We start from the raw sequence: 25509 nt of genomic DNA on the forward strand, positions 1-25509 counted from the left end.
TCAGTCTTTCTCCATCAGTGAAAGAGAAATAAAATTTTCGATAGTGAAGGCATCTTATAATTACATTAAGATGTCTAAAAAATCCAAATATTCAAAAATCCTCCAACAGATAAGGTTCTAGATTATCTGTCTAGCTTCAGACACCCAACAATATTTTCCTTCTATAGAAAAAAATTTATACCATTATAGTTCTTTTCTTGCAGAAGACTAACAGTTTGCCAACCTTCCCCTAACCTTGCAGCAAAAAGAAAGGAGTGAAGGTATAGAGTTCCCCTAAAGGAGTCTTGACTAAAATTCTCCTTTTCAATAGCAAGGGCTGATTTGCAGTTCTAGCCCAAAATTCCAAGACTGACTCTGTTGCAAACTTATAGTTCAAAACCATTCTTGTTTGTTGAAGCTTACATTAGCTACAACAATTGTATTAGAACTACGTAGGACAAAAAAGTGCCTTTGCAAAATGCACTCCTTTTCACTCCTAGGGTATAACTGAAGGAGCAACAGGATCTTCCCCTTTTCTGAAGCCTTCAAATATATCCCCCATTTGCACATATCTCATCAACTACGCAATAATCAAAGCACAGAATGCGAGGTGTTAATTGCAAGAGTTTCCCCTAGCAGTCACTGTACCTTGTCAGGCAGCTCAGTACAGTTGACTGTGACTACAAGAAACAATTTAAGAAAGACATTTCCCTTTTTGGTCATTTGCTCAGAGAAACTTCATACTCTTCCAAAGGGGAGCTGAAACTCTGAAGCCAGTCTTACAATAAAATCTGTAATTTTATTTAACTGTAAGCATTTAAATTTCTTTAGCATACTGCTTACAATCAAACTTGTATGCTTTGCATCCTTTGTATGTTGGACACGAAATGGGAAGTCTGTTCCCTACTGTGCAAATGGTAAACCAATAAAACACAGTCTTGAAGAACTCCAGTGTGTGATCTAAGTTGTAAAAACTGTTGAAATTAAAAAAAAAAAATCAAAACATTAAAGAAAAAAAACCTCCACACTCCCCAAAACCCCCACATACCAAAAAACAACTAAAAAAACCCCAAACAAAACAAAACAAAAAACCACAACCCACAACTATAAACCTTTTAGCAGTCAACTTCTGTCCAGTCGGTTTTAAAGTATTAAGCTGAACAATTTTTCTTTTCCTTTAAAATCTTGAGAGAAAATATAAGCCAAGTCATAGCTACTCCTCTGATTATTACTGGAAAAAAAAAAAATATCTATCAGCAGTTACAGGTTCTTCCAAGAAAAACAAACTTATTTCTTAAGCAACAAGGCCCAATGTGTCTGACTTAAACGTTTTGTATTTTCATCATACATATGGAGCCTTACTGACCATCCAATTAATCTCTTTTACCTGGAGGTTAATCATTAGTAGAAAAGCTATTCAAGTAGAAACAAGTGAGTTTTGCAGAAAAAGGGTACCACTACCACTGAGATGTTGTTGTATTTTAAAGCTGTATGTGAAAACTGGGAAACATCATTCAAAATATCCTTCATTAAGACAAATGCATCTATATGGAACAGATTACTGGTATTCGCAATATAAAGTATTTTTTCCCTTCTTTGGGCAGGGATGAGATGGGCCAAGACACCAAGTGATTTTTTCCTTACTGCCCCACTAACGTATAGAACCGTACACAGCACTTCACTGGAAAGAGACCAACTTCCAGACAAGGCTGACTTCTGTCTTTTCTTATTGGGTCACTGACAAAAGCCTTGGTAAATATCCATTTCAAATCCCACTGTTGAACAAGCTTTCTGTCTTGTAAGTGTTTTTTGTTGCAGAAGCCAGAAGTTGTCTGGAAAAAAAAAGTGTGAAGAACCATCAGGATAGTCCCTCCATGTATCAATACTTAAAAGGACACATGTTGCAACAATTAAAACAATAAGATCAATCCAGAATATTTACTCTGTTGACTTGTTAAGAATGACCTTTACTCAAGAAATCAGCATGTCACTGTTCCTCTTGAATTCCACTGAGAACAAATGCTACTGAAAAATAGGTTGTTTGTTTTTTTTTTTTTTCCAATTTAGAAAATACAGCATTTGTTCTTCCTGACTTGCTTTTAAACCCAGGCTGGAAGGAAGATGAAAGAGAAGGTAATGATCTGGTTATGAACAAGAAAAGCATTCCAAATTATAGGAATATAGCTGGCAGACTACCAAAAGGGCCTCCTCTGAAGAGAATAAAATTTTCAAACCTTGGGAAATCTGAGTCCAAAGCAACTGGTTTGAACAGTTTCCCAAGAAAATACTGCAGAGGGCTCAATAATAAAAAGACATACTGAAAGAAAGACAGTGCTACTGGCAGGGCAATAAATTAGGAAAAGCATGTTTAATGAATAACTTATTTTCAAGACGCATTTTTCTCCTGCTTTATCCATGGCTTAAAATCTTTTATTTCAACTTCATTAATAAAAGGACATGATCAAAACTGATAGAGAAGGAATGCAAAAAAATGTATGATTTCAATCCTGACCTAGCCTGAAAACATAAAACAGTGAGCAAATCACAATAAACTGAATGAAATTTAACACACAAATTACCTATGTTAACAAATAAGGTTCACCACTAGCTGGAGGATTTTTTTGGTTTTTTTGTTGTTTTTTTAGTTGGTTTTTGTTGGATGGTTGGGTTTTTGGTGGTTTTTTTTGTTGTTGTTGTTTTTTCTTTTGTTATTTTTGTTTGTGTTCGTTTGGGTTTGTTTGGTTTTTTTCTGTGTTTGTGGTGCTTTGTTTTGGTTTTTTTTTTTTTAAACCTCTCCAGTGAGGAGCAGCAGCCAGTTAACTCAGATTAGCTGGTTAACAAAAATTATCTCCAGCCTGCAGAGCAGGAGTATGGTAGGCAGGTAGAAGGGAGGGCCGTCAAACAACACCTTCTGGAGTATATGCTGTAAAATACTGTCAGTTCAAATAATCATTTTACTTCTGTTACATACTTTGATCACTGTAGTTTACCAAATGGTAGTTATGGAATATATGCATACATGAACTTTTCATCTGAAGTTAAAAACCACAAAACTTCTAGTTAATAATATTTTTCTGTTTACCAGAGGAGCCCAGTATGTGTACAGGTAGCCTATTTTCAATGCTGGTACAAACTGTGAGCAGGACACGACGAGAAAATAGAGGTTCAAGAAAAACTTGAACTGTTCATATAAAACCTAAAATGAAAAACACAAAAATAGATAAATGCCTTAAAATTTGTACCCATAACATACATAAAATTCACTTTTTCATGACAGTAGATTTAAAACCATTATATGGCATACTATTACATATGGTACTATTATAGTAATATTAGCACAATGTGCTTTATAGTACAATCTAGCACAATATGCTATATATCAACACAAACTACTGCATACACTCTAAGTTATTTTAATATTATACTGCTATTTTTGTTCAGAAAAATTCTTTGACATCAACGCCTCTTTTCACTCTGAAAAAGCAATTTGCTAAAATTTCGATATTTTCAAACCTGGACTATGTGAACTCAATCTTTACAAACATTAAATATACATCAAAGTCCCTGTGCAAATTCTGAAGTTTTAACAATAAACAGAATTCAGATGGTTGTAGAAGCATCTTGCAATAATTTTATAGCCACAATAGTTACCTTTATGTTTATGAGTTGAAACAGTATTTGAAGATCATTTGTACAGTATCAAAAAAGCAAAATAAGTTTGTGAGTATCTGAACTTATTGTTTAAATTAAGTTTTCATTTTTAACTTCTAAAACTTTTCTTCCTAAAAATACAGCTTTAAAAGTAAATCTTAATTTTTCCTGAAGTACCAATACTTAAATTGTGTTTTATTGGTCTCACAATGTCTTTTTGTCATAAAAATGTTCATATCAAGGCCTTAATAATAATAAATAAATAAATCATTGGCATCAAATGAACTGAAACCATTTACAAAAATATCCTAGTCTTTGTCATTTGAACTTCTACAGAGTAACAAAACTGAGTAGGCTCTATCATACTACTCTGCATCTCTATGATAATACCCCAAAACTCCAGCCCTGCCTGCAGCACCTACAGAAAACACTAGACATGAACTCCTCATTACTGTTGTTCCCTGCATTCCTTCACAACACTCTCTCCTATACACGCCCCCTGCAGTTGCTCCTCTTGCAGAGGTGGAAGCTCTACAACTTACCTGCCTTCTTTGTGAAGTCCTTTGGTTCTCAGAGAGCTACCTTCAAGTCAGGCACACGCCTTCAAAATTACCCTTCTCACTGTTCTTAAAAATAGCAAAACTACCCAACATTCAAGAATGTTGTTTAGGAAGACAAAACAAACACTACAGAAAAGATCTAGTGAGTAAGTGTGACACTGCTCTTTCCAAATGGCTATCATGTGGAAATCTCAGAATAAGGCTGTATTCTTCAGTTTCCATAGCAAGAGAAGCTTTTTACAAACACAACAGTAGTTGTTTAAACTACAAACAAAAACTGTAAAAGAATAAAATCGGCATTTGAGGTAACCTAGAATAAATGCTCAGCATTAGATTTCTCAAAAGATTACTTTGCTATAAATATTGGTACATAATATATGTTTGTTAATAAATCAGTTTATGACATTGTAACTTTATCACAGAATACATTGCCCCATATTCTAAAGGAATGACAGATGCAGAGATTCCTTCAGTAATTAAAAGCACGTTCTCAACAACACTTCAGTTATAATTACAATGCTAAAAATGTTTTTAATTTTATAGAATTCTGAATCTTCAAAGACTTCACATGCTTCTTTAGTAGGCCAGGATAACATGGCATCTCCAGCAGGATAATCAGAAGTGTCTACTGGATCTGAATACTGAGACTTGAGAAAATGAATAATCAACTGTTTCAAAGCTAAAAAACTCAGTAAATCAAAAAGCCACATTTAAAGAGTGTATCCATCTTTTAGTCTCCTAATTCCATTAATATTACAATGACTTCTCCATGAAAAAAATCAAAGTTAATGGTCAGTTATCTATTGCTCTTATCAGTCCAACATTATTACTCAATTATGAAAAACCTATGCCCTAGGATAAAATATTCAGTGAAGTTCATTTCAAAGTGTCTTTCTGGCAGGCACAACAAAGTAGCAGTATGTTAAAATTGCCAGTTTCTTGCAAGAATGCTACATTACTTTCAGCTAAAAGCTACCGAAGCAGCCTGAAATAGGAATAATTTGTCAAAAGCATAGAACTCTTCCACTATGTACCAACAAAATGCTACAACCACAAAAGTCAAATTTGAAGTTGCAGGGAATGTCGGAGCATTCTTCCAAAATGCAATTAATTCAGCTTGAACCTCTACTTTATGTTAATACTGATGAAGCTCATATACTCATTCCTAAAAGTATGTTAACTGTTTACAATGACTTGACAAACCAGGTCAAAGACAAATCCACAGAGTACTTTGGGAGTGCAGATCTGCAAGAGCACCCATCTTGCAGGAGAAGGTGGGAGTTAAAAAGCACCTTTCTACAAATTTTTGAATCCTAGTAGACCACTGACAGTCCATTCAATACAAAGCTAAACACTTCAGTCTAGTTAAGCAAATTGAAAAGTCTCCAGTTACACAAAACTGATTAAATAGACTACTGCTTCGAAGTTCAAGAGAGGTATCTTAAAAAAAATGCCCGTTATAGAAGATATTCTTCATGGAAATTTACACAAAATTCCTGAGCAGCTGTACCAAGATGTATATGAAATATAAATGGAAACTGAACAAACTGATGTAAAGGCAGAAACTGTATTTTATAAATAAGCAAGGAAATTAGATTCTATTTTTGAAATGTTACAGCACTTTTAGCCATTAAGTAAAACATTATTTTAAGCTTGTATTTTGATATGAAAACATTGAATATTACCCATTGCCAGCTGCAATATTAAAAAGATATAACTCTAAACAGAAGACAAAATTTCACATTGAAAATTTCAACCAGAGTCAATAATTGGAGGCAATATTTATGACTTAGTCACATTTAGGAGTTTTGAACTAATACAACTATGTTCCCTACAAATTACTTCTAGTGGAACAGCATAAGAAAAAAAATAAAACAAACAAAAAAAAACCCCTACCACACAGATAGCTACACAGTATTTCTAATCAGTGAAAAGCTTTCTGTCTAATATTAAAATTTAGAAACATTTTATTTTCACCAACTATTGGACTTTATGTTTCAGTTCTCACTTCATTTTGAAGTTACTACTGAGTTTCCAAATACTACCACCAAAATAAAAATCTGATTCTGCCTGTACTGCAAAAAAAACAAGATTTTCAAGAGATGAAAAAAGAACATTCTCTTTCTCAACAGGTAGTTGCAAGCTGTGGCTGATCCCTATAGGAAACATGAGTCTAGTTTAAGATTTGTAATCTACACTGCAGATTTCTAGTCACAATAATCAATGGCTTACTCTACGCTTAATGAATTTTGTGACCTTTAGGAAAGCATATGTGGCTTAACCAATTTCAGTGTATTTAATAATTTAAACTCTGAAAGAAAACATTTACTTTGTTCAATAGAGATGAGAATATTTTATCCACCTGTGATAAGTGACATTGTCTTTCTTTGACAGGAGATCAGTTTTAATTACAAAGTCATTATTTTTTTTTTGTTTGTTTTAATAAAGAAATGTATTAGAAAGCACTTGCCAGTCATTGGACCAAAGACACCAGAATAATAGAATCAATACTCTTATAAACCAGCATGATCATTTAAATAAAAAATTTAAGACAAAGTATGTCTGTATTCAAATGTAGAAAACATTTAGTTTTTGCAATAGGACACAGGACTCTCGGACGGTATTGGTGAAGTATAACTAGAAGTGTATTAGTAAAATTTACAATATCACAGCAGCAATATCACAGTCTTAACTACTGAAGCTTCAAAATTTGTCTTCTCTATTTTCATTTTATTATAACCATTTTTCTTAAAAAGTATTAAGTCCTCATATATACTATGAACATTACAGGCAAAAAACTGAAATTTAGACGCAATATGGCTTCTTAGAATAAAGTGTGTAAAAAAAATGTCCATTCCACAACAAAAGTATTGCCTGAAAAACTGCACTAAAAACTAAAAAGACATCACTTTTTATAAAACTGCAATAAGACAACTAACTCTGAAAAGTACTGGTTTACTAAACTAGGTCTTTCCTTGTGGTTGGCTGGGTTGTGGGTTGTTTTTGTCCTTTAAGGATTTGCCTGGTTCAGAATACTTATTTATTATGCTTTCAATGGCAGGGAATATGAAAAAATATGTATGGGAGTACTTGTGATTTTCAACTATTTCACAACTGAAGTCGGTGCTTTGTAGTAGTTTCACAACTGATGATGTGGAAGTGCTTCTGGTTTTTTGTTTTTTTTTTAAAAAGTATGATGATGAACAGAAAAGTGCAAGGAAACCCATCTCTAATTTTTAAAGCTTCACTGAATTTAAATCACTCAATCATACACACTGCAATTCTTTAGTAAATGTCCCTTTGAAAAGAAAATAATTAAGAAAAAGGCAGCCTTGTTCTCAACTGTCAATTTTAATTGAAGACATGGAGATAAATGTAAAAAGAAAAAGAAGAAACTGGGCAAATAAAATTATCTTTTTGCAGAGGTACCAAAAATCACTACCGAACATACAGTCAGCCCAACACCAAAAAATGGTTAATAGCCTTACCCCAGGTATAAAGGTAAAGACGTTGTATTTTTGATTTTTTATGGCATTTTTGGGGTATTTTTCTTCACATTTTTCAGGACACCCAAGCCACACTGTGCGAGCCTTCAGCTCTTTCTTTCTTCGGCAAACGTTGATGAGCCAATCAGAACAACTGAAAAGAAAAACAATTGTTCACTTTAAAACTAAAAATTTACTATGTGTGAATACTGTTTAGAAACCTGGAACCCTAAAAGAAAATACCAGGCTTAATTTTTTTTTTTCTACATCTAAATAAGTAAGCAGGATACATTGACTTGTAATAGTTAGGGCAATCACACTGTACTCAACTCATTCAGACATACATATATATAAACGCTTGCACACAGTTTACAGGAAATCCCAATAAAGTAATAACAAGTTTCACTACACCTTGCCCTGACAGAGGTTCAAAAAATTCTAGTTAATACAAAACTACATTAGTAGTGACTAAATTCTCCCACTGTTCAATAATTAATTCATCCATCATACCTTACAGCCCTTTGGCTAAACTCTTTACCTTTTATTACTGATACTCAAATTATTCTAATGATTGCAGAGGAAATAAGGCTTCTGTTAGCTTTGTATACAATTACCACATAATTTGTAAATCCTAATTTCTTCCATAGGGCTGCCTATAACAGACATAACAGGGAAGCATACCTAATGCCACAGTCAACCATCTTCAAGCATGTTTCATCATAAGAAAGACACTGAGGTACCAGAGAGAGTTCAGAGAAGAACAACAAAGCTAGTGAGGGGTCTGGAGCACAAGTCTGACAAGGAGCAGCTGAGGGAACTGGGGCTGTTTAGCCTGGAGAAAAGGAGGCTGAGGGGAGACCTTGTCACTGTCTACAACTACTTGAAAGCAGGCTGTAGCATGGAGGGGATTGGTCTCCCATGTAGCAAGTGATAGGACAAGAGGAAAATCTTCATGGAAAGGGTTGTCAGGCATTGGAACAGCCTGCCCAGGCAAGTGGTGGAGTCACCATCCCTAGAGGTGTTTAAAAGGTATTTAGATGAGGTTCTTAGGGATATGGTTTAATGCCAGAGTTAGGTTATGGTTGGACTCAATCATCCTGAGGGTCTATTCCAACCAAAATGATTCTATGATTCTATGAAAAAAAAACAACTATGTAAACACAGGGCGCAAAACTGGAGCACTGGAACAGACTCCCCAGGGAGGTGTCACAGCCCCAAGCCTGACAGTGTTCAAGAAGAGACTGGCCAATGACCTCAGACACATGGTATGAACTGTGGGGTTGTCCTGTGCATGGACAGGAGTTGGACTCGATCCTTGTGGGTCCCTTCCAACTCAGGATATTTTATGACTCTATGATCTCTGCAATGGTGAATATTGTATATGCTTGTTATACAATCCCATATGTTAAAGGAGAATCTACCTGTATTTTTTAATGTTGGTGGAAGGTGCCCTAATCATGCTAGGAGTCTGTTTTAGGCAAGTAAATCAGGAAGACTGATCAGATAGACCTTCTGTGAGCATCTGCTGCAGATGAAGCACAGACTTTGCTAGTCACAATGGATTTCAGCTACACCAGCAGGTGAAGTTGAAGGTAAAGACAAGTGACACATTTTCTACTGAGGTTTTTGAGTATACTGATAATGTTTTTGATGCAGAGGAAAAAAAAAAGTAACCATTAGGAATCTTTTACCAGTTGTATTCAACCAACGTAAAAGATTTTACTGAGAACAGGAGAGGAAAATTACAATCTAGTCACCTCAACATTTTTTCCTGAATGAATTTGGTATAGTCAATGCATTTGACTGACATGTCAAAAGCAACCTCTGAAATGGAACTAATTTCCCTCTGAGAAGAACCAGGTGCATTACTGCTCAAGAGTACATGTCCTCTCTTTAATCCTGAGGCTTTGAGCACCCTGACCTAGTGAAAGATGTCCCTGCCCATGGCTGGGGAGGTTGGACTAGATGACCTTTTAAGGTGCCTTCCAACCCAAATTATTCTATGATTCTATGTCTCTAATAAAACTTAGCTGTCAAGATATTTCTCATCAGCAAAGTCAGGAACATGTTCTTGGAACTGACACAGTTGGAAAAGTCATAATTGCAGAGTAGCTTGTTATAAACCAAAATAATTTCAGTAAAATTCTGCAAAGCTCCATCTAGAACTTACTGATCCAGAACTTACTTACTAGACTATCAAATATTTCATTTTTCAGACAACAAAAAGCTCGAAGAGACAGGAATACATGCAAAGAGGAGATTAGCTGTCATGACAGACTAGAAAAACTACTTCGAAGAGATAGAACACAGTTAAAAAGGCAAAACAGCAACATAGTACGTTTACACAGAAATAATAAAACTATGCAAATACAGAATTGAAAAAGAGCTAGCAGATGATTGCCCAGAAGAAGAGGACTCAGTTTCTGCACGAAATGGGGAAAAAAAAAAATTAAAAAAAATCATATAACTGGTCAGGATGGACAGGCACACTGCTAGCAAATCATGAGTATATTTCTTCTTCTCAATCCAGTGCTAGCAAGATCTCAGTTGGTTTACAGTAGCATTTGGAATACTCAATTTCAAGAAACAGGCCTACTGGGGAAACAAAGACCACACAAAAGAGCAACAGAACTACTACATGTCTAGAAAGCAAGGCAGGCTTGCCTACTAGATACACCAGAAGAAACAGAGTTGAGCACAGAAAGCTGAGTGTGGACATAATACAGTTTCAGGTATGTCAGAAACAGCAAAGAAAGAGCAAAAGGACCATTATTTTTTAGGTTCACCATGATTAAGTAATGACAGACTTCAACTGTGGCACATAAATAAAGAGGAGGGTGGTGTGAATAAATGCTTTTAACAACTAGGGTGGAAAGAAAGACTTAACGAGGGTGGAATTGCCACCGTTGCAGGTCTCTAAGATCTGGCTAGATCAGACATAAGTGACAGGTGTAATTCATCCTGTGCAGGCAACGGGTCGACTAGATGAACTCTTAAGGTCCTTTCCTATTCTGTTTTTCCACAATTATAGAATCATGGTACACACAAATATGCAAGGAAGGAAGGCTGATAGCTTACTTTGCCACAGTCCCGCTCAAAATGTTCTTGTCTGTAGCCTACATTATTCCAGCCCAATTAAAAACTAATTTTGCCAAGAACAAATTGAATTCCAAGTTCCAGGCTCTTTTTAAAGAAAACTAGAAGTTATGCAATAAGTAAAATAATTCAAAGCAACATTCACTTTGTTATGGAAATGTCACTAGACCAATACACACAAGCTGACATTTAAAACACTTCATTCTTAAATGCTGGACTCCTAAGATTTCTTCCCTGAAGTTTTCACTATGGGATGGACATCAATTTGGTTTGATACCATGTAAACTGGCATTTTCTTTTTTACAAATATAAAACCATTCAGCAACTTTCCCCATCCCTTTTAAAGAGAAACCAAGAATTATTCTATTGTAGAAACTGTAACGATATTAGTTCAACATTCAAAATTCAGTTCTGTTTTTTAGTAACATACAAATCAGAAAAATCAAATTACTTGGATCATTACTTAAACTTAAAACAAAATGAACAGCAGTCTTTCTATGTCACAGTTCCACGATCAGTTTAATGGCTGCGACCCTATCCTGCTGCAGTGGTCAGTACCCCCCTCTTCCTACAACAAAGGTGTAGATTCTTGCCCCTTCCCTTGTGCTGACCCAAATACTCATGCAACTGCATCCAGCTGTAAACTAACACAGAATAAAAAAGGCAAGTATTTTCGGTTAGATCCCCCCTAATCTTGAAAATCTATCAAACTGTAAAAATAGTTGAAACAACACAGGCTATGTGCTTTCAGGAAAAGGTGGAATGATTCCACTCAGTGTCAGCTCAGATTTACACTTGATAACTGCTCATGGAAGTGAAGGTTTAAATGCACTAGCTTCCAGGGCAGGGGGAGTGGAAAGGACAATACAAACAGAAAAGACAGCTCAGCTGTATAGTAAGAAGTGTTGAAAGAGAACCATAGCAAGAAAGTTCCAAGGAAAATATTTTTTTTCCCAGAAAAATGAACAAGCATGACAACTTCTGTCTACAAGCCCACAGGCAGAAATTTCCTGACAGCCTCTAAAATCTGGCATTGCTTAAATCAGTTTTTGAATTTAAATTGTAAATAGACTCAACACGTGACTAGGCACAGTCTCTTCTGCAGAAGAGTTTCCTCAGACACTGAGGACTTCTCTATTGCTAAAATTACACATTTGACTAAAGCAACTGAACTCTACTGCCTTCCTTGCCATGGAGTTTCCCCTTCTTGAAAAGACTTTTTCCATTACAGATTGACAGAGAAGCTGAAACAGACGCCTTAATGACCATCACTTTAGCAAATAACAAAAACTACAAAGACAAGAATGATGTCTGACTAGGAAACAAATGTCGTATCTTTGATAAAAGGGATTTGACTGACACAGAGCTGACAACACTCAAGTTCTCAGACACAAGGAAACGTCAGATGATGGAAATATTACAGGTTATGCCGAAATCAGTATTGTAATGGTTTAGATGAGTTTTACTACCTTAAAAGTAAAAAAAAAAACCAGACTCTACAGTCTCAGCAGTAATCACTGTTATATCACAAGAAGAATAAGAGATAGACGTGCTGGCCTCAGAAATCCTAATCAATTTAAATTAATGTAGATTTTTAAGAACAACAAAGTCTACCCACTATTTTTGAAACTCAGATTATCAATACCAACACACACTTAATCTGTTTGCAAATTAACATTCCCCAATATAAAAACTATTTTTGTGCAAGGCTACGGACCCTGTAATAGGCTTCTTTTACCTATTAAATTTGCACGAAACAATCATCAGCAGATAAATCAGAAGAGCTTAAAATATCCTAAAAACATAATGTAGCATGTTAAAGACACACTTCAGATTTTTCCGAAATCTTTAATGTAAAAACTACACCTTATGCTGTGGATTCAGCAATTAAAAAAAATCACATTGATTTATGCATTTATTTCAAACGCCATTGCCTAGAAAACTCAACACATGCACAGAAAGCTTTTTTCTTAAGCTACCTATAACCCATGTTGCCTGTATCAATCCAAAAGATTACATATATGAAGAAATGAACTAATTCATAAAACAACTTTAAGAAATATCTACTAAATGGCTTTTTACCAACCTGATTCCTAATGCACTTTTTTTTTATTTGAAGGAACAATAACCACAGTCTTCATATTAGTAACTGATGCCATATTAAACAACAACAAAAAAAGCCTGGAGTAATTGTTAAATAAGGACACTTAACATTTTCATAAATAGAGAGTATCTTTCCAAGTCAAAAGCTAAAGTAAAAGCCTTGACTGACTCTACAGCTCTAATCATAAAGGCTTTTTTTATTTTCTCTTTTCATTACTTTTATCCTACAAGTTTAACTGCCAGTATCTTTCACAAAACAGCATTTTCATCAGAATGGAAAGATAGCACAAAAGCTCTATATTGTCTGCAAGGGTCAGCTTTTCCTTATTAGGCTTTAAGTTGCAGAAACTAGTTCTGCAAAGAAAACATACTGTAATTATTGTACTCAACAGGTAGCTTCAGTAATCAGGCCAAAAGCAACACAGTGGTCATGTCATTCTTAAAAGATCAGCATTTTCCCATGCTTCTGTATAACAAATGCATTGCAGATTAATTGAAAGCGTACAGGCCATCTCAGAGCCTAAATTAATCCGAGCATTTGATATCCCCTTCACTTCATATGGAAATGCCATTCAATGGCACCATTTTCATAGGGACAAAGTGTTTTTTGATAACAAGTGGAATGTAAATCTCATGAGAAAGAAATCAATCCAGCCAAAAGAACTCCGGAGTATTGATCTATGTGCATTATAATTTCACAAGCTTGAAGAGAATTTGTAAGTTAAAGGTGAAATGATTACAGCCTCCAAACAGCTGCTTTATAACAAAGTTTCATTTTAACTATTCTATGAAAGCAAGAAATAATAAGTTCCTGAAGTTAAAAGTTGTATTAGTTGAATTAAGTCTTCAGTTTGTTCAAACTCAAAGAAAATATTTAATTAATTATGATTTTTTTCTTGTAAATGTAAAAACTGTTTAAAGAGCTGCAGATTTACAAATAAAGTTCATGCCACTCAACTTCAATCAACCAGTCTATTGTCTAAACAGAAGTTAAAACCCAAACAAAGGATTTTCACAAAATCAATTATAAAGTATAGTGAACTTTGTAAGATCTTCAGTGTTTTCTCCTGCCAGAAGAGTGAAACCTTTTCAACTAAACAGTAGCAGTTTGCGATGCAGCAACAAAAATCTATAGAATATAAAATTCTGAAGCTGCAAAGTAAAAGGACAGAAAACTTCCTCTCACAAAAATGCAATTAATCCTAGCAATGCAAGACAGACAAAAAAAACCCTACAGGGTATGGGGGTTTTGTTTGTTTGCAACAAGTGATTTTGAACACAAACACAAGACTTTCACTGAGAACCCAATAGAAATCGGGGGCCCCTGAGCTGGACAAATGCCCAGTCTTTTATTGTGTTCATCTTTCTGTTGCAGCTTAGAAAAATTTACTATTTAGTTTAAAGAACAAAAGGAAATTCTGGATGGGGAAGTTGAGATTTCAACCTTGCCCTGTTTCAGGTATGAGATACTGGTTTTCATAAAAAGAGAGTGAAATTTTAAATTCTGTTCAGCTGAACATGTTTCAGACTGCTACGCTGTATTTAATCTCACATTACACTTAAAAGAACGCAGTTTGCATTCTGGAAATAAGTTTCAGTTGTTTGCATGACACGAATAATCCACCATCAACACAAATGAAAATTGTTTTCTCACATGTTCCTCTCCATTTCAAGTGTGAAGGAATCAACACCCAATTCTATCCCAAACTGATACTTCACACCACTTAAAAACAACGTAACTCCTTCTACTACACAGTGTAAGCAATAACTGGATGTATGACAATACAGTATCCTCCGGGTTTTCTGTATGATCTTTGGCATGACCCTAGGCAACTTTATGAACTGCAAAACAGGCATTTCAAAAACTTTGGTACTGTATGGCGTCCAGCAAAACTTCAGGAAGATCTATTATAACAAGAAACCATCAAAAAGAATAACATAACACTGACTGCACATCCCTGAATTCCACCAGTAACAAAGCCTCAGTGATGCTCTCAGCCCAGAAGAAACATCCCTATCACCGTGACAGGTATTTAGAGACTCACTATACTCACTCAGATGTGGTCACCCAAGATGAGGTTCTTATCCAGCCTGACTGGACCAGTACAAAAGATGTCATGTGATTCACCTTCCTTTGAGCTAATCTTCCCCATCTCATCTAAGCAGATAACTGCACCTTTCTTGTGGGAGTATCTTCTGGCTGCTAATATCCTACTGAAATTTCAGGCTTCTGCTAGGAATTAAAATTATCTGCTATGATGTTCTGTTATAGAAAACACTAATGTGATTAAATGCCTCTAGGTATAAATCCAAGGCTGAGTAGACTCTTTACTGTATCCAAATTCAGTTAAGGAAACCAGTGAAGCAGAAGTCATATTCTTCTAAGGCCTTCATCTTAGTGAGGGCTTTTCTTTTACACACACCTACATTAGCAGTAACATATGTAAAACATGCGGCAAAATAATGAATCCATAAGGCAATTTCCTTGTTCATTTTATTCTCAAAAATCCATCAGAAATACGACTCAAGTTCTATTTAATAAGTTGAATAACTTTGAAAGTTTCCAGGCTTGAGGTCCACTTAAAGCTGAGATCTACCTATCAATTTTAAAAAGCAAGCAACTTTCTTACGATGAGAGACAGAGCGCTGGGTCTGTTCAGCACGGAGAAGGGAAAGCTGAGAGGGGAGACCTTATTTATGCTTATAAATATCTGAAGGGTGAATATCAAGAGGATGGGACCAGATTCCTTTCAGTGGTGCCCACCAATAGGATGGTGGGCAACAGGCACAGACTGAAGCATAGGAGGTTCCATCTGAATACAAGGAGAAACTTCTTTATTTTACACTGGAACAGGCTGCCCAGAGAAGTTGTGGAGTCTCCTTCTCTGGAGACATTCAAGACCTGCCTGGACACCTTCCTGTGCAATCTGCTCTAGGTGTACCTGCTTTAGCAGGTGGGTTGGACTAGATGATCTCCAGAGGTCACTTTCAACCCCAACCATTCTGTAATTCTGTGAACATGGAATTTTTCAATCCTCAGTATCCATGTCACTTTTTTGTGACATTCTCTTATGATTGTTAATTCGTTCCACCATAAACTCATCTTGCAATTGCCCGTTTCTATCAAAACACTGTAAATTTTCTGTTGGGGGAGCTACAGGGTGCAGTCTTTACTGGTCTACCTGTTTTCATGAAACTTACAGGAATCTAATCACAGTAACTAATACTTTAAGAGCTGAATTCACCTGAAGTGTATTGTTTGAAAGGTATTTCATATGCCTGAAAGATTAACAGCCTCTTTAAAAACTTAAAAATGTATTGTGTTTTTTGGTTGGGTTTTTTTGGTTTTTTTTTGTATTTTTTCATTTAAACAATGGTAGTTCTAACAGAAACATTGCTTCCAAAAATCATTTGCACATACAGGCACTGCTTTTGTGAACTTTGCTACCTTACTTCCTTTCTGTTACTTTCCCAACACTTATTCCCTATAATAAAATTAATAACAGATAAGTTTGTTTAATCTGTGGTGACTACTTCTTCTACAATGTTTTTATTTTTCTGCCAACAGTAAAACCATATAAAAAAAACCCCCACATAACAAAACTATTTCTCTAAGTGCACAAATACAGCTTTGTTTAGGTTAAAAAAATAGTATCAGGTCTCTTGGAATTTATTAAGAGCCATAAAAACCACCTGTGAAGACTTCTATCTAAATCAATTCTAAAATCATCTGCTATTCTTTTCACTCACTTGACTGATTCTCAGATTTTATCATGTGAGATAAAATCTCATGTATCTCAATTATCCTAATAGCAATTTCTGTATTTAGACATTTTCTATCAATTCATTAGAAAGTTACTATTCCAACGCAACTGCATACAGCAGGGTTTAGTACAAAAGCTTCTAAATAAGAACCAAATCACAAGAGCCGATTCCGGCTGTAATTCATTCCAAGGCCACAAGTTCCGCATATCCTTTAACCTTTAAAGTTGAAGTGTCAACTAATCATCAGTTAATGAATTTGCTTTTTCTTTTCAGTGACATCAGAAAAAAAAATATATAGTCAACTTAAAACACTAATGCCATCAAAAGCAAAATAAAGTTCAATCCCTATACCCTGATGTAGTTTTGAGTAGAAGGGAAGACCAGGTTTATATGCCATATTATGGATCTCAGACTAGTACAAGTTCAGCACATGACCTCTCTTAAAAGCCTCTCTTGCAAGTCAGTGAAGCAGACAGGAGAAGTACACAGCAGCAGCTCTTGAGAACTTTTTTTTTTTTTTTTTAACAGCTGGTAACATCGTAGTAGGTAAAATGGAGGCAAAATAATCAAAAAGGTGTGTGACAAGCAAATTATTGTGTTCTGGTACTCTGTACATATTGCACAACACACAGTTACTATTTACTTAATTCATTTAATAGTTTCATAAAAAGTACTGGTATGTAACAAACCTAGTGCAAAGAAACTTCCAGCCACCGCAGATAAACCATTCTAAGCCTCTTCTTCTCTGAGAAATTCTAGCTCTTGGTAGAGTATGGTAATCACTCTCATCATTTTCAAAGCCTTCTTCTGACATCATTAGCGGCATTTCATCCAAATGAGAGGACTCATCTTCCACTTGGTACCTGGCAAAATGAAATAAAGATACTAAGTAAATAGTGAATACATAATTTTTTATTACTAGAAATCTCCTGAAGTAAAAAAGTTATTTTAAGCTATATAGAACTTTATTAGAGAGATATTTTCATCTAAATAGCTCATGTATTGATGCTAACACATCAACAAGAAATTCCAGTTTGAGTTAAAAACGTGTGATACAGCAAAAAGGCCTGCAATCATTGTCAATCATAGTATAAATCACTCTAGAGAAATTCTTGTTTCTTATGTAATTTGTACACACAGAGCTGTAACTTCATACTTTTCAAAGGATTCCTTGTAAGATTTTGTTACACAGAATTTACTTGGCATAGTTTGTAACAGATGCAAATAACTGAGTTTTCATGGAACTACAGACTAGATTTCTACCGAGCTTCTTTAGCTTGCTTTCCTGATACCTATTTCTGTGTGCACAACCCTCTATGTGAGTCACACTTTTACACAACTCATCGGAATCTTAGTTTTAACTACTTAAACATTATAGTTATTTTTTAAATTCTGCACAAAAACATTCAGCAAGTCAAAACAGATTCGCCTGTGGGACCTATGGAAACAACACTAAGCTAAGGAAAGTCCTTTCCTCTCCAGAAACCATTCTCCACTTCAGTTTTACATTTCTGGAATGCTTTTTATGCCAAGACAAAACACTGGAATATTTGATAAGAAAATTCCCCTAAGTGCATCTGAATTGAGTAACTTACTCAGTTCATATTTTTATATAATTGGGAAAATTATTGAAAGAAATAGCACTATTAGGTTTCCTTTCACAGACTATTAAAATGGCTAATAAGGATATTAATTAGAAAAAAATAATTTAACATTATAGTCAAGCAAAGATCATCTACGTTTATGCTCTAACACATTCAACAAACCTAATCAATAAAAATGCACCATAAAGAACATGCTCAGAAAAACTGGCTGCATAAATGCTTACTAAACACACAAAGAACACATCAAACTGAACACAAAAGCAAAAGCTTTTAAATATAAAAAAATATTACCTGACACTATTGGTAATGGTAGTTAAGCAGTATTTAAATTCGAAGAGCTGATGAAGAAAGTATCTGACCAGAATAAATCAACATATATTCTGCGTATGTATTTTTAGAATTTCTCAAATACTTTACAGTTCAGAAGACTAGTAGACTATCATCAATTATTTGTGTAATATGCAATTTATCTACCTTGAAATTATTCTTGCACTGGGAATAGTGAATAATAATTCCTAGAGCTCAGAGAAAACAAACAAGCAAAAAACCTCCAAAAAAAAAAGGACTGAGTCACACACAAAAAAGTGTTTGGCACAGAATCAGTAAGTTGGACTTTTATGAAGCTGTATTGAAGCTGTATTGTATAGTCACCTCTTACAATGTGTGTCCTGGGACTGTCCCGTTTTCCTCACAGCAGCCTCAAAACAATCATATATAAATAGTAATTAACAAAAGCAAAAATCCATTCCCTTTAAGTGACAGAGCAGTTGGGAGTGTGTGGAGCTCTGCCTGGGGAGCCAACTGAGAGTTTCTGGGTTAGAATTAAAGGGCGGGCAGGGACAGGTGACATTAGTGGGTGTCTGCTACAGACCACCAGAACAGGAAGGACAAGCAATAAGGCCCTTTACGAACAGACAGGAGCAGCCTCACATTTGCAAGCCCTAGTCTTCATGGGTGCTTTCACCACCCTGATACTTACTGGAGACACAACACAAAAGGACATAAGCAATCCTGGAGGGTCCTGAAGTGCTTTGACAATAATTTCCTCCTTCAAGTAATTAGAGAAGCCAATGAGGGAGAGGTGCTCTGCTGGACCTTGTACTCACCAAGCAAAGAGGGGGTCAATGGGGATGTGAAGGCTTAACACAGCCTTGGCTGCAGTGACCATGAGATGATGGAGCTCAAGATCTTGAGAGCAGAAAGGAGGTTGGCAAGCAAGCTCACAACCCTGGACATCAGTAGAACACATCTGGCCTTTTCAAGAACTGCTTGGAAGAGTTCCCATGGGATAAGGCCCTGGAAGGAACAAAAGGCCCAAAAAAGCTGGTTAGTATTCAAGGAGCAGCTCCTCCAAGCTCAAAAGATTTCCATCCCAATGAATAGGAAGTTGGGCAAAAGTGTCAAGAGGCCTGACTGGATAAACGAGGACCTCCTGTCTAAACTCAGACATGAAAAAGGAAGCACAGCTAGGGTAGAAGTAAGGATGAGTAACCTGGGAGGAATTAAAAAAAAAAAACAAAAAAAAAAAAAAAAAACCAAAAAACAAAAAACATTGTCCAATCATCCATGGACAAAGCTAGGAAAGCTATAACCCAAATGGAATTGAATCTGCACACGGATGGCAAAGACAAGCCTGTAAGTACATAGGTGACAAAAGACAGACTAGGGAAAATGTGGGCTCACCGCTGAATGAGAGTGTTATATAGGACATGGAAAAGGCTGAGGTACTGAATGCTTTCTTTGCCTCACTCTTGACTAGCAAGACTGGCTTTCAGGAGGGCAAGAAGGAAGACTAAGGGAACTACAGTCCTGTCAGTCTTACCACAATCCTTAGGAAAGACATGGGGGAGCTCATCCTGGAAACCATTGCCAGGCATATTAAGGACATGAAAATCCTCAGGAATAGTCAGCATGGCTTCACGAAGGGGAAGTTATATTTGACCAACATGATAAACTTCTAGGATGAAATAACTGGCCTGGTAGATGAAAGGACAGTGGATAGTGTCCACGTGGACTTCAGTAAGGTCTTTTATACTGTCTCCCCATAAAATCTTCATAGACAAGCTGTGGCAGGGGCTGGATGAGCAGACAGTGAGCTGGACTGAAAACTGGCTGAACAGCCATGCTCAGAGAGTGGTGATCACTGGCACAAGGCCTAGCTGGACTAGATAATAACTAGCAGTATATCCCAGGGGTCAGTACTGGTCCAGTCCCGTTTGACATCTTCATTAGCGATCTGGATGGTGGGCCAGAGTGCACCCTCAGTAAGTTTGCAGATGACAAAACCGGAAGGAGTGTCTGACAGGTCAGATGGTTGTACCACCATTTAGCACAAACTCGACAGGCTGGAAAAATGGATTGACAAGAACCTCAGGAAGCTCAGCAAGTGCAAAGTTCTGCACCTGGTGAGGAACAACCCCACACACCAGTATATGCTGGGAGCAACCCAGCTTGAAAGGAGCTTGTCAGAAAAGAACCTAGGGATCCTGGTGGACACCAGGTTGAACATAAGTCAGTGATGTGCCCTTACCACAAAGAAAGCTACTGGTATCCTGGGCTGTGTTAGGCAAAATATTGCCATCAAGTCAAGGGAGGAGACACTGCCCCTCTGCTCAGCACTAGTGAGGCCACACACCGAACTCCTGCATCCAGTTCTGGGTTCCTCCATACAAGAAAGACATGGACATGCTGGAAAGAGTCCAATGAGGGGCTATGGAGATGATTAAGGGACTCGAACATCTCTCCTATGAGAAAAGGCTGAGTGAGCTTGGACTGTTCAGCCTGGAAAATACAAGGCATGGGCAGGATCTTATTAACATCGACAAATACCTGAAGGGAGGTTGCAAAGAAGACAAAGCCAGGCTCTCTTCAGTGGTGCCCAGTCATAGGACAAGAGGCAATGGGCACAAACTGAAACACAAGAGGTGCTGTCTGAACATCAGGAAACACTTTTTTACTGTGAGGATGACAAAGCACCAGCAAAGGTTGCGGCATCTCCATCCGTTAAGATCTTTAGAAGCTGTCTGGACGTGATCCTGGGCAACCAGCTCTAGGTGGCCCCACTTGAGCAGGGGGAAGTTCTGCTGACACAGAACAGCACCCTGAGCAGTATTCAGCCCAAAATCTTGATAGAAAAACCCAATATAATCTCTCCTGGTTAAATCTGAAAACTACGTTATCAGTTTTAATACAGAGCTTTCTGTTGCATTGTGTTTTGCTTTTAGACATCCAAACAATTAATAGTGTATTTGTAACACCATCCAGTGAAATCACAATCTGCTAGCTGTACTGGAGATACTTTGCAATATCTAAGAGATCCCTTTGACTTCTGTACAAAGTTAACAAGTGTCCAATTCAGAAAATAGTATCTTTTCTACACAAAGGTAACACAGCAAACATGGTTAAAGTCTCTCTTAAAGGAACATGCTAATGCAAGAGAATTGTGGGAGAGAGACTTGGCTGAGAAATACGCTCACAGACATACATAATATTTAAATCCACTTTTGTAAGTGTGGTAGTATTTGCAGAGTACATTCATACCGTATTTCCTTTATTTTTTTTCCATTATATTATAAACAAATGGTTTTTTTTTCCACAATCAGTATCTACATTTGCACTTTTAAATATGGAGCTTCACCAAGTAGTGAAGATAATGTACATAAGCACCATCATGTTTAGTAATCCTGACTTCAAAATACAGCCTCTGAACTAGCAAGCAATTTATTCTGTTTCAAAAGCAATTTTGCTATTGTGTTGGAAAATTGTACTTCAGTATTTAAAAACAATAAGATAATGAATAATGGATTTTTCATAACCAGGATGAGGACAAAAATCTTTATGCCTTTGTTACCTAGTATTTTTCTGCACTTAATTGCTTGAAGTGCTGATTTTCCTTGAGTGACAAATCAATTAAGTATAATCCTAGAAACTTTTATTAAAATAGGGAAGCACTGAAAGCAAAATGAATAAAGAAGCCAGAGTGAATACATCAAAACTCTCAGCATGAGTGCTACTAAGTCAGGTATGAAGACAACTATCTTGACAAAAATCTTGGTTTCCCAAGAAAAAAAGAACATTAATATTAAACAACTTTCAACAAAATCTGACTACTGTTAGGAATATCATTTAACAGATTTAAGTGAAAAGAAACCATGTAAAATAAACATTTTAAAATCAAAACCCTGCTATGAAAACGATGCCTCAAGTCACCTGTATCACCATCATTCCACTTTGATAGCTGTTTGCCAAATTAGATGCAGTTGCTAAGTTCCATGGGTTCCATAACCGCTAATGAAAATCATTTTAATTAATTTAAATTTAATCTGGCTACCTATTTGGATCCATAATTATTTCTGTATTTTCTGCCAGCCTTCCACTGTTCTAAAAGAGCAATATTCAAGGGTGCAGCAGAAAGGTGTGAAGGGCAGGGCAATCATGACTGCCTGATTTTCTGGTTTTACTCAACAAATGCAGAAGCAGTATCTATTACGGATTTTTCTACCTGCCTGCTCAAAAGACCCAGGTAGGATAGAAGCACTGTCAGATACTGCATAAATATTGTTTCCTTGCCACCTACCACTTGCGCTATATACCATATATATATACCATTCACAAGAAGGAAAAACAAAGCTGATTTCTTAAAGCAGTATTTCTCAAACCTAGTGAGGGAGGGAAAAGGAATGTGCAGCCGTGAGTCTACACAAGAACTGCACATAGATGGCTGTGGGATGCAGAGTAGCACGGAAGAGAAGCAGCAGGGGAAAAAACTGCAGCTGGGCACCTGAGTACCTGAGTAGAAAAGCTGAGAAAGTTACTGGCAGCTGAGCTATCACTGCTTCCCAGTATGACCATGCCCATCCCACCAAGCACTGGCCACTTGGCTTAGTGGCTTGTGCCAGCCACAGAACTCCCTCTGTTTTTAGTCATGGACAGAGGAAAGACTGAGGGAGCGTCCCACTTTCAGATGGGATAGAGTTAATTTTCTTCCTAGTAACTGCTATAGTGCTGTATTTTGGATTTACAATGCGACTAAAGTTGATAACACACTGATGTTTTAGTTGCTGCTGAGTAGTGAAGGACTTTTCAGCTTCTCATGCCATGCCAGGTGCATGGGAAATTGGGAAAGGGCACATCTGGGACAGCTGACCCAAACTGGCCAAACGAATATTCAATATGATGTCATGCTCAGCATATATTTTGGGGGAAGCTGCCCAGGGAACTGCTGCCTGGGGACAGGCTGAACACTGATTACCAGGTGATAAGCAACTGCATTGTGTAGTAACTCATTTTGTATATTCTTTTATCGTTACTATTATTGTTTTTCTTCCTTTGCTATCCTATTAAGCTGTATTGATCTCAACCCAGGAGTTTTACTTTTTTCTCCACTCTATCTCCCATCTCACTGTTGGGGGGGGTGGGGAGCAGAGCAAGCAGCTATGCAGTGCTTGGTTGCCAGCTGGAGTTAAACCACGACAGGGAGTAGGCAGCACAATGTGTCTGAAGCATGTCCTGCTCTACCTCCAATGATTCCTCCAAGGGTTAACCAGATTAACACCTTCCCAGTCTGAGGATAAAGGAGATTGACAAATTGTAGAGATGCAATAGGAATAACGAAGAAAGGGACAGGCATATTTATAGAAAAAGCAAGAATTGTTTCTTAAAGGACAAACCACCAAAGCAGCAGCTGCTGTAGGTTGCCTGTATCACTGTCATAACTGTTCAGACCCTGATCTATAACAAGGAAAAAAATCCTAGGAAACTGCACAACAGCACCAAAAAAAAAATTATTAAGAAATGTAGGTTCATCCATAATCAGGCTTATAAGTATATAATGCATTTTCATATAACTGCTCCTCTTATTCAAATATCCAGTGTCTCCATAAAACAGATTGCTTTGCTATAAGCCACCTGAGAAAAATCAAATGACACTTACTTTTGCAAATATTCTTCTCATTTCTGAAGACTGTAAGTTACTTTTACCCTATAATTTCAAACACCTCTATGATTTACACAGCAGTAAATTCAGTTAAACTACCAAACAATCGTGTTGTTCCTAGATTACAACAGAAGCAGAAAATGGAAAAACCTTCTACAGGTAAATGCATGAAATTGAAAGAAACACAAAACACAGAAAAACTCTTTCAGAAGTTTTTAGAACTGATTAGAGCTTGCCACTATTTGTCCCTATATAGCTTTAGTTGTGCCTCTAATGCAAGTGCACCCCTAATCAGCATTACTTCTAAGGCTCTGACTCCAAGTCCTGGCCTAAAAAAAATCCATACACACAAACTTATTAAAAATCTATATGCATTATTAGGGACAGACGTGTCAGAGATGTCTACATGGAAGATGACACTAACCACATTACTCCAACAGTTATAACAAAAAAAAAAACCCAAAACAAAACAAAAAACAAACACAAAAAAAACAACAAACACCACCAAACACACATTTAGACAGCTTTTAAGGAAGCTGAAGATCTGTAAAGCTGAACATCTATATCTAGTTTCAACAGTTAACTTTGCTTTTGGGTCCTAGCATAACAGGATCTTTAAAAGCCTGTTACAACACTCCCATTACAGTGCATATTTACCCATTGGATGACAAAATAGATAGAAGGAAAAACTACTTCTACTGTATGCAGGCAAGTTTACTACTGACCATGTCACTGAGATTAATAATATTTACTACAATAAGACCAAATAAATCAAGTTGCCCCCAGCCTTTTACAAATGATGCAGAGAGACGTTCTGGAAAAATACAAGGCAGCACCTTTGATCAACTAGTACAATTTTAAAAAAATGAAAAAAAAAAAAAAAAAGCAGGTAGCTTTTGCCATGCAGATCTGAGGGAAAAACCCTTATAGCTGTTGAGATAAAGATCTAAAAGCAGACTACAGTTATAACCAAGGCAGCTCTCTTTCATTAGTAGCTTACCAAAAATTGCTAAATCATAGGTACTAAAACTACAGGTTCCACCAGACACATAAAGCAAATATTCTAAATGCTATTTGCCTTCTCTCTCCTAGCTCACACTTTCTGACCAAAGTTGTATAAAGATGCAGCAAATTCAGATCTGCATAATAAAGCCCTAACCAAAAAAAGGCACCCTTCGTTATTCCCCATTGCTTATGTTACAAAGCACTACTATAAGATCTTTTTCTACCCATGACAAGATGAGCAAGTCTCTGCATTTAACAAACAGGTACCAGAAATACCTAAACACAGCAGGACCTGAGTAAACATCATTTACATTCACCAGAACCCT

The 25509-nt window shown here is 36.5% G+C and overlaps 1 protein-coding gene across 9 annotated transcripts in view; it reads right to left on the reverse strand.

Annotated features, from left to right (window-relative positions):
• ATP9B (ATPase phospholipid transporting 9B (putative)) overlaps positions 1 to 25509 on the reverse strand; it is a 165330-nt gene that overhangs the window by 132405 nt on the left and 7416 nt on the right. For 3 of the 9 annotated variants that reach the window (XM_082044702.1, XM_082044701.1, XM_082044703.1), the window contains 3 exons: positions 17329 to 17502; positions 7679 to 7829; positions 3062 to 3175 (listed from right to left, as the gene is read on the reverse strand). In XM_082044702.1, coding sequence (XP_081900828.1) covers positions 3062 to 3175; positions 7679 to 7829; positions 17329 to 17502 — 439 coding nt within the window. Of the gene's footprint in view, positions 1 to 822; positions 943 to 1091; positions 3176 to 7678; positions 7830 to 17328; positions 17503 to 19349; positions 19540 to 25509 lie in introns of those variants that run through there. The other 6 variants (XM_082044700.1, XM_082044699.1, XM_082044704.1 and 3 more) reach the window with 5 other exon arrangements.

This window comes from Streptopelia decaocto (genome assembly GCF_964273445.1).
Source record: "Streptopelia decaocto genome assembly, chromosome: 2".
NCBI lineage: Eukaryota > Metazoa > Chordata > Aves > Columbiformes > Columbidae > Streptopelia > Streptopelia decaocto.